General features: G+C 36.3%; 1 protein-coding gene across 2 annotated transcripts in view; it reads left to right on the forward strand.

Moving 5' to 3' along the window:
* LOC103479421 (complement C1q tumor necrosis factor-related protein 3-like) overlaps positions 1–6242 on the forward strand; it is a 37188-nt gene extending 30946 nt beyond the window's left edge. The window contains exons 2-4 of one of the 2 annotated variants that reach the window (XM_017310146.1): positions 4617–4790; positions 4891–5013; positions 5612–6242. In XM_017310146.1, coding sequence (XP_017165635.1) covers positions 4617–4790; positions 4891–5013; positions 5612–5892 — 578 coding nt within the window. In that variant the 3' untranslated portion in view covers positions 5893–6242. The remainder of the gene's footprint in view (positions 1–4616; positions 4791–4890; positions 5014–5611) is intronic. The other variant, XM_017310147.1, reaches the window with a different exon arrangement.
* The last annotated feature ends 3434 nt before the right edge of the window (positions 6243–9676 follow it).

Genomic DNA, 9676 nt, shown 5'->3' on the forward strand with positions numbered 1-9676 from the left:
TTTTGGCTCAGCTCTCTCTTCATCTGCTCTAAATGCTGCGGTTTCACCAGCTATAAGTGGAAAAAAATCATCATAAATAACAAAAACATAGACTTGAAAACATCAGTCTGTGTGTAGTTCGAAATAACTTTTCAACAATATCCATTCCATTGACTGAGACTGTGCATTGTTAGGGTGCTTGTATAAGGCAAATGTCACTTTTAAATGACCAAAAGTAATAGTCCAGTTGGATTTCATCAGATATTTTAAAGGTCCTCTCTGATGCAGTGAATGGTTTTGTAGCAGTTTTCCATCTTTGTGCTTCGCTAAATCTAGTCTGCTGACATTCTTCCAGCCTCAGTGTTCAGTCCTGGGCTGGTTGCTCCAATGTAAACTCTCTGCCAGTCTTTATTGACTCCCACATGCAGAATCTGCCATTCAKTTTCTCTTCAACGACCTAAAATCTGTTCTGCTACCCAGGTTTGCCTCTTAGCAGCCAGGCCTCTCTAGTMACTGCCAGCCAGCGCAGAAATTCAGCGTCTGGGTYGTTGTGTGTCCAACTCRGGGCCCAGTGGGGTTYCTCTGCCTGACCTTCTGTCTTGCCATTTCTACTCTGCCTTTGTCCACATCCTTTATGATCCATTATTCAATGCAATGCATTCATAGGTGCAGAAATTATGAATTGAAATACAAAAGATTAAACAGTATGCATGCTATCTATTACATGTAAAACTCCAGTCATGAGAAAGGAAAGAGCAATGTCTTTGATTTATGTGTCTTATTTGTAATTTGGATATATTTTATAGATTAATTGTTTTCTATTATTTAGTGCACAAACATCCACAGCAGATTCCAGAGTCGTTATTTACCGAATAAGCAGGCAAAAGCAAAAAAAAAAAAAAAAAGAAATACACCTCAATACATCTTTGCAACAGAAATTGTTTCTGTGTGACTCTTAGATCGTTTGAGAGGACTCTTGGTCCACTTTCGTTTGAATATCCCTTCAGTAAATAGACTGAGTTTTGTTTGAGCATTTGGTATGAACAGCCCTAATAAGGTCACAACAGCTCAAATCTGGACTTTTGACTTTTCCATTACACCTACATTTATTTATGTTTCAGCCATTCTGTTATCTATCTGCTGATCTTCTTGGGATCCAAGTGCAAATATACAACCCACTTCTGGCCAGGATTTTACTGTCAGATGCTTGACCTCACAGATGGGTTTGACTCTAGAATACCTTGGTAATCTTAGGATAACTTTGCACTTTGCAAGTCATGACAGTCTAGAATCTATTAAGGGTTTTTGAACACAAAGGTAAGACGTACCTTTGGAGCTTAGTAAAGAAAATAACATTTTATTTCACATTAATACTCCAGTTAAAAAAGGTGAATTATCTATTTTTCCCCAACACTGTAAAACAGGATACCAACTATTTATTTGTTGTATCTGTCTGCCCTCTTGTGGGCACACAGAGAATATGCCATTTATTGGAAAAACAATCTGATYCACAGCTTCATWTCAAGTCTGAAGACACAAAATGTTATAAGCATTACATTACAAATTATAATCAAAGAAATAACTCTAAAGCTTTCCAGAATTACACATAAATACGTAAACCAGCCAAACTATCAGGCACATATCTTTCAGGTCTGAACATTTGAACACGTGCTAAAAAAAAATAAGATGCTGGAAAATGTGTGGGAGCAGTGAGCACCGCTGCATCCACTGTTCCCTCCCACTCATTGTGCCGTGTGAGAGACTGAATCAGAGCTTCTGGTCTATTTCAGTGCCTGGATGTGAGAGGTCTTTTCTTTACCCTTTCCTCTAAGACTAGAGGGATTCACCCACACAGTGTGACTTCTGCAGGAAGAAAGTCAAGCTGGCTGAAAATCAAACACACATAATAATGGATGTTAAGAGATTCACTTTCTAGCAAAARCATAATAACAGAACAAATGGATTAACACTTTGTGTTTATGGTAATGTACAGTTTTGTCTGATTCTTTTATTCTCTAATGCAGTCAGAAAAACCACCAAAGGCATMATTTCTTAAACTATGATGGTAGTAACAGTATGAGAATTACAATATTTCAGTCAGAAAATAAAATATGCTGCTTTTTAACTCATTGTATAATTTATTTAAAAAAAACAGTTTTGAATGTATTGTGGTAGACCTTAAAACCAGATTTTCAAAATTATATGCACAACAGGCTATTCAGAGTACCTCCACTTCTGCTTTGAAAACAAACCAAAAAACATTGTCCAAAATGTTTTTTTAGTTTGTATTTTGTTGCCTGGTGAGTTTTTCCCCAATTTTAGTAAATGCTCAGTTTAAATGAAATGCATTTAAATGCTGTTTTTTTATTAGTGGGAAAATGTGAGGAAATACATAAACGGTTAAAGCCAAAGTCAGAGACAGTTAACAAGCAAAAGGGGCATTTCTGATACCAGAAATCTTTTTCCCCCATAAATCTTCATTTATCATACCGTTTCTTCTTGTGAAAGACTGAATTCAAATGTTGACATTATTCCTCTCCCTCATTAAATCTCCATCCAAARGTTCCTTATAATGAAACTCACTGCATCCCAAATAGGGCCATTCCACCCTGGTTATTTYGCTTTGATCCTGTAAATGCAGTGGAAAGGCAGCGGGGTGATACTGGCTCCAGGAAAAGGTTCCTGGAACAGATATGCAGATGGAGACTTTAATGTTTGCTCAGCCTCAGATGCACATGCCTGCCCTCTTGTGGGCAGAGGAGAAAAAGCAGGCTTCCCAAACAAAATAAATGAAATTTCAATGTCTGACTATCAAGCAACGTAAATCTTAATTACGGTAGTCTAAACCAAACCTACCTTCATAAATGAGACACTCAATTACAAATACATCCCCACAAACAACTATAAATATTAAAGTTTAAWATCTCAGTGATAAGSCCTTGCTGTAACTGTCAGTCATTCACAGGTCAACATATCGAAGTACTGTGGAAATGGAGATGAAGCGTTGATGAATTTAGGGGAATTTGAGAGACCCTCAGTGTCTGTCTGTRTCCTCCAACTCAGCGATCAGCGCGGAGGCAGAGTGTTTATTCTATTCTGGTCCCTAAAATATGAGGTCTTTTCTTCACTGCTCCCTCCAAGATCAGAGGGATTCATCCACACATGTCTGAAGGCAGAAATGCAAGAAAATGGAAAAAATATATATCCTTCTGACAACATCTGATAGCATCTGATAGTTTAGATAAAGATAGTGTTAGGCTCAGACCTGTGGTTATTTTAGCATAGATCTGTTTATGCTCAAACAAYCACACCTCCATTCATTCATTTGGAGGTGATGAATGTCCAGCTCCAACCCCTCACTGTTGACACTTCCTCCCCAGAAACGTTGAATTCATTATTGTTTTCTGAACTGCATGGCTCAAAAAATAGGACTGCAGTCCTTCATAAAAACCACCTTCTTCGTCATCACTTTATAGCTTCTTCCAAAACTGCATTTACATTTTGACTTACCCTCATTACATCACAAGATGGCGCTGGGGTCTGACCCAATTGCTACAGATGAAAATAGCAAAAAAAAATGTCAGTGGATTGTGTAGAATTATTTATTATTAAAACATTTTGTGTATACAGAATTAATCCAGTCCATGTTTTTAAATCCAGTGGTTTTACACCACTCTCTACTCAGTGAGGACCTTATCAAAGCTTATTTACCACATTCTATCAATACCTCCAAATGTTTTTGAGAAACTCAATAAAGCTTAACTTTATCTCTAGAAATTAACATGTCTATACCAAAACAGAAAAAACAGTTAAAAATTACAAAGATGGAAAAGTTAAAGGGATAGATTTTGAAATAAAGGGTTTTTTAAAATGAAATGGCTCCAATCTGTTCTTGAAAGTAATCATGAGATTCGGTTTGCTCTCACCTTTCTGGCTGTCACTCATTTACTGGATGGTAATTTCAATCTGTATGAATATATTTTGTTAAGAAATATAATCTAAATTGAGCAAAAACTGATTGTAACAAAGTAATAAAAAAGATAGTAAGTGCATTTGTTTATCTTAAAAATGTATAAAACCAACCCAAAAGCTAAATTACAAAATACTAATGGATTAGATTCACTTCATAAAAATTGTAGCAATAACTTTTTAAAGACAAAATTTAACTAAAACAATCTGGTTTGGTCATGAAAGAAATGTATGGAGATGAATGAAAAGAAAAATCAAGTAAAATAAAGAATATTTGTGGTTTTCTCTCCTTTCAAAATATAAAGAAATTAATTTCAAACCTCTACATTATGTCTTTTCTTTAAAGGAGTTTATAAGATACAGATTTTAAATTGATTGTAATGTAGAAGTTATTGTAATCATTTGGAGACGTGGCTGTTTCTGTGTTGATCTGTATCTTGGTGGGGTTTTTTATTTTTTTTATTTTAGATTGTTTCTTGTTCTGAATAAAGATTTTGTTAAGATGTTAAAAAAAAAAATTAGCCACTCCCTCGTTTGAATTGTATAAATACAATTGTGAGGAGAACTATGCAGCAGAGACACCTGCAAGCAGGAGCAGTTCAAGATGAAGATTTCTGTGGCTGCATTAACTTTCTTTTTCTTCTATGCATGTGTGGCTGAAATCACAGCTCAGCCAGCAGGAGATAGAGAAGATGGCACCATTCAGTCATCTGGTGACAAAGACTGTGGTGCAGCCGAAGACCAGAAAACCAATGGGCAACTTCTTGTCATCTTAAGAGAGCTAGAATCCAAACTTAGAGACACTCAGAAAGAGATGGAGGTCCTGAAGTCACAGGTTCAAGGTAACAGCAGCAGATTTGGAGTTTCCTCTTTCCAAATTTTTATGTTAGAGAGATTAAATAAATATTATAATGAACACTTATTTTCATCTTTCTTCTTAAGGCAACAAGGTAGCATTTGGAGCATCTATAAGTGTAGGTGGAAGTGTTGGACCTTTTAATACCCACATCACACTGGTCTACAAAAAGATCTACACCAACACAGGATCATTCAACCCAGGAACAGGTAAACCTATCACAGTGATATATTTGATTACGCTTATTAATAAAATTTGTGTTGACAAATAATGAGAGTTTGAAGTATTTTGCTGTGCTTGAAGAGGCAAAATTATTGTTTTTCAAGCAAATTAGTGTTATTATGAGGGAGGACCTAAATAAAAACTAGAAATTACAATTTGAGAAGCAGGAAATCTAAAATGGGGTAAAATAAAAGTAGGATTAAAAAAAAGTCAAAAAACAGTTTTCTGACAGGGAAAAACTATGAAGAGGTTAGGAAAGTATGCTATACTATGATTATTAGCAGTTTTAGCATAGCATAGCGCATCTGTGTGTGGTAAATTACATGTACTTTCAGAATCCTTAATCAGATTAAGGATTATGATTGCATTCAGAATGCAAAAAGATTGAAACAAATGAACAAAGAACAAATTCCAGCAAATCATTTTATGGCATTTTAAACTAAATCTTTTAAAATAGTATTCAATATTACATCATCATTACATTATAAAGTTAATTTAAAAGATTTTTCCAGAAGTTGTTCAAACCTCATATGTGGTCAATAGACCTCCAAAGGTCACCATAAATATCACTTTGATCATCCACAGGTATTTTTACGGCTCCTGTCAAAGGAGTCTATTACTTCAGCTTCTCTGGACACAATCATTCAACTCAACCAATGGGACTGCAGCTGATGAAGAATGGAGAGCAGATGGTCACTGTCTACAACCATGCTGCTGGAAACCGTCCTGAGACGGCCACCAATGGGATGACTCTGAAGCTTGAAGTTGGAGACCAGGTTTACATGAGACTGATGCAAAACACCTGGATGTTTGACAATTACAATGATCATAGCACATTTATTGGCCATTTATTGTTCCCTCTGTAAGGTTCCTGCAAAACTACTAAAATAAATGCTAAAAGAATGAAAGCTAACATACACATGAAATTGATTTATTTCGGTGATAATATTTAGGGTAACGTACTTATGGGGACAGATATCAAGATAAAATTAGAATCTGTGTGTGCTATGTCTTAAATGTGAGGTGATCTGATGTATGCAATTAAAGACATTTTACAATCATTCATGTTTGACTAATTAAACTCCAATAAAGACAATTTTTTTCATTGCAAACACCTGTCTCTTTTGTTGAAAAACCATTTGTGTTGAAGCTCCTTTCATGCTTTTATTCAGTTTTACACAAGGATGTGAAAATGTAATTTTCTAAATGCTTCAAGAAATGAAAAACCCAATAAAAAATATTTGCATTACATTGGTGACAAATGACTCTGAAACACAAAAAGCCTTTTGCAGTTTTATCAACATGAATGGTTTGTTTTAATTAAGTGAACAACACATTTATAGAAAAAAGGAAAAAAGTAAGGAGGCACACAAATAATATGAGCTGATAAATAAGGATATAAAGAAATGTTTTTCATGATGTTAACAAGCACGTTCCCCAGGTGTATCTTTATATATTTTCTTCTGTGGATTATTTTCTGGCATGTTCAATGACACCAGGGTATCTCTGCCTCCATAGCAAAGTCATACTCTATTAGTATTTGCAAATCTCTAAAAAGGATTAATATCTTTAAGGGGTTCTTCGTACTTTTCATTTAGTTGCCAACTGAGGTTACTGACCTTAAGCTCTTCAAGAGTAAAGATACAAAACTTACAACTAATCAAATCTTAGACAGCCACTTGCAGCTTCAAGAGAACATGACCACTCTGCTTGCCATTCCACTGGATCTGCTCTGAACATGTAAATTAATCAGAGATGGTCACTCTTACTGAGGTCAGCCATGCTCATAATGTTACTGTAGCTAAGCAATACTGAAGCRAATAGTTCTGACAGTGTAACAGCGTAACAAATAATTGAATGTATTAATTCAAGATTCAATCACCAAAAGCTTTGAAAGGCAAGAAAGAATGGATCATCCACAGGCTCATGTTTGATTGCTTGTTAAGGCACTTTTGTTGCTAAATACTAATCACTACAGTCAGGATTAGATTTATTGTCAGGTCAAATGTTAGAAAAATTTGATCTTTTTGATAGTAGGTTCAGAAAACAGCAAACATGCAGAAGAAACCATGAAAGAAGGGTATAAATATAAAGCAAATGCAAATGGAAAAGAAAACATCCATCCATCCATCCATCCATCCATCCATCCATCCATCCATCCATCCATCCATCCATCCATCCTCGTGGGACTTAGTTTCTATGTCTAAACATGGCATATTTCGTTTCAACTGACTCTCTACAGAGTATTTCTGAATGGATTATTGTTGGATTTCTGCCGGGTTTTCAAAAAATATCAGCCACGACAATGGACAGAGGAACCAACAAGTTCATATCATCTTATTTGGACGACATCACGGTGTTTGAGCCACACAATGCCTCCAACATTGTGCGAGTTGCAGCTAAATGCTACCGATTGATGAGGAAAACAGCAGATCCTCAGACCCTCAGCATAAATATAGCTGTGGACAAGATCACTGATGCCTACTGTTCTTGTAAGGTAAGTCAGGCATTCATGGTTTAGAGGGTTACTTTTGAAATGACTGATTTCTGTTTGCAAATGTTTCAGTGTGCCTAGGCCTGATACTCGGTACTCGGTGCTAGCGTGGCTAACACGATTACAGTTTAGTAAAAAGCCTTTTCAGGTGAAATAAAATCTTTAATGTATGTCAGATACGGTACACATTGCATATTGATCTGTTCAGCTAACGTAAAACTGTAACAGACAGGCTTCAGGATGTAGAAGTTGTATCGATACTGCCATTATGCTGTACTTGTCTAAAAGGTTTTCATAATGGATGTGTTTATTATTGACTTTATTTTTTTCATTCACTAAACACAAAGAAAGCAAAGCAATAATACTTACGCCAGCAGATAATCCTTTGTTCTTATTGATCCTATGACGGTTGAGCTGCGGTTGAGCTGCAAATGCGGTCATGCACAAGCGTTAATCCAAGCAAGGCTTTCCGTTTCAAATTTTGGAAATCTATGAATTTTAGTTCCACAAACACGATCAGGATACCTGACGTCGCCTGTACAGATACCCCACTGACGGAGAAACATTTTTTTTCGAGTCCTGACGCAAAAACTTTCTGTCGGCCTGATAATCTATACTGTACATTAGCATGAGTTTGTGAGACGGTAACCGACGTGACAGCTGCGCAGTGACGTCAAATGGGCATTAGCCAATGAAACGCAGACCCTGTGGTAAGGGCCATAGTTGTCCTTTGGACAGAACTGTGGATCTCTGCGTTTCATCTAGCGTCATCATGGGCCTCTTGGCTGCATCTCTTATCAGTGCTCTCCGTGTTCGGCCTGTAAGTTTAGGTGGATCTTAGTGTGTACCAGGAAACGTCTATTTTTATCACAGGTTTCTCCCCATGATATCAGATCATTCTTTGTTTTCAGCACACGAAGAAACAGTGGAATTCAGTTCAGTAAGTTGTTCCCGTAATTTGAGACTTTATTTCCTCTTCACATTCTTCGACTGCAACAAGGCTTTGGCTTGCATATGTAAACACCATCTTTACTGGGTCACTGTTAAACCTTCTCAACTCTGTACACAGCTAGTGCTTTTAGCATTTATTGTAGAATTATATTGTGTAGGAACTGGCATTAGGTTTTTTGCTTTTAATTTGATATGACAAGAATTATCAAGCACCTCTGTTCTTGGGACTTAACAGTCTAATGTATATCTGTTTTATCTTACCGTAATGGATCCAAGACAGCCTCTGCTGGCAAAAGTGAAATTTTTTTTTATAAATGAACCACCCGTTCAGGTAGTTGTGTATACATTGGTTACAAAGCAAACAATCATTTCTTTATGAGTCCTGCACATGAAAGTGTTAGCAATTATGCACTTTACCAAAATGTGTAGCTAAACCAGAAACCCTATCCATCTTATTGTCTTATCCATAAGATGATAGAATTGGTTTGTGTTCTGATTGGGAAATCCCAATAACACTCATTTTATCCTGCTCCCCAGTATCCAACGTGTTTTTTCTCTTTATCATAAAAGGAATCAGTTTTATTACTTTGTAAGTTCAGAGTTTATAGGTCTTGACATATTTCACAGAATGTATTAAAAATTGCTTGACATATTAAATTTTTTGAATGATAATGCTAACAAACACAGGAGGAAAAATAAAACAATATTCAGTTTGTGTAAGCTGGACATGAGTAAGAAATTGAAATTGCTTCAGTTGTCAATTTTAGAGTCATGTATTACAGTTTATCAAGGAAAAGATCAAGAATCAAAATGTGTCTCATCTCTGCAACCATTGTTGACTATCAGCTGCACAAGCCTGCCCTCTTGTGGACAAAGAAGAGAGATGAGGTTCAAAATGAAAAGAAAAGACTGCAGTCTTCAAGGCTCAATAACTTCTCACAGCAAACGATAACTGTTGGTTTTTTTTTTATTTATATGTAAGCTCCAAGACAAAAACGTTTTCAGCTGTAGTCATCATTCATTGACAGGTCTAAATGTACGAGTCCAGAAACTGAAAATGTAGACGAGGTGTTGATGAACGGGGAGCTGAGAACACCTCAGTGTCTGTCTGTGTCCTCCTACTCAGCGATCAGTGCGGAGGCAGAGCGTTTATTCTATTCTGGTCCCTGAAATGTGAGGTCTTTTCTCCACTGCTCCCTCCAAGA

Source organism: Poecilia reticulata, linkage group LG17 (genome assembly GCF_000633615.1).
Source record: "Poecilia reticulata strain Guanapo linkage group LG17, Guppy_female_1.0+MT, whole genome shotgun sequence".
Taxonomy (NCBI): Eukaryota; Metazoa; Chordata; class Actinopteri; order Cyprinodontiformes; family Poeciliidae; genus Poecilia; species Poecilia reticulata.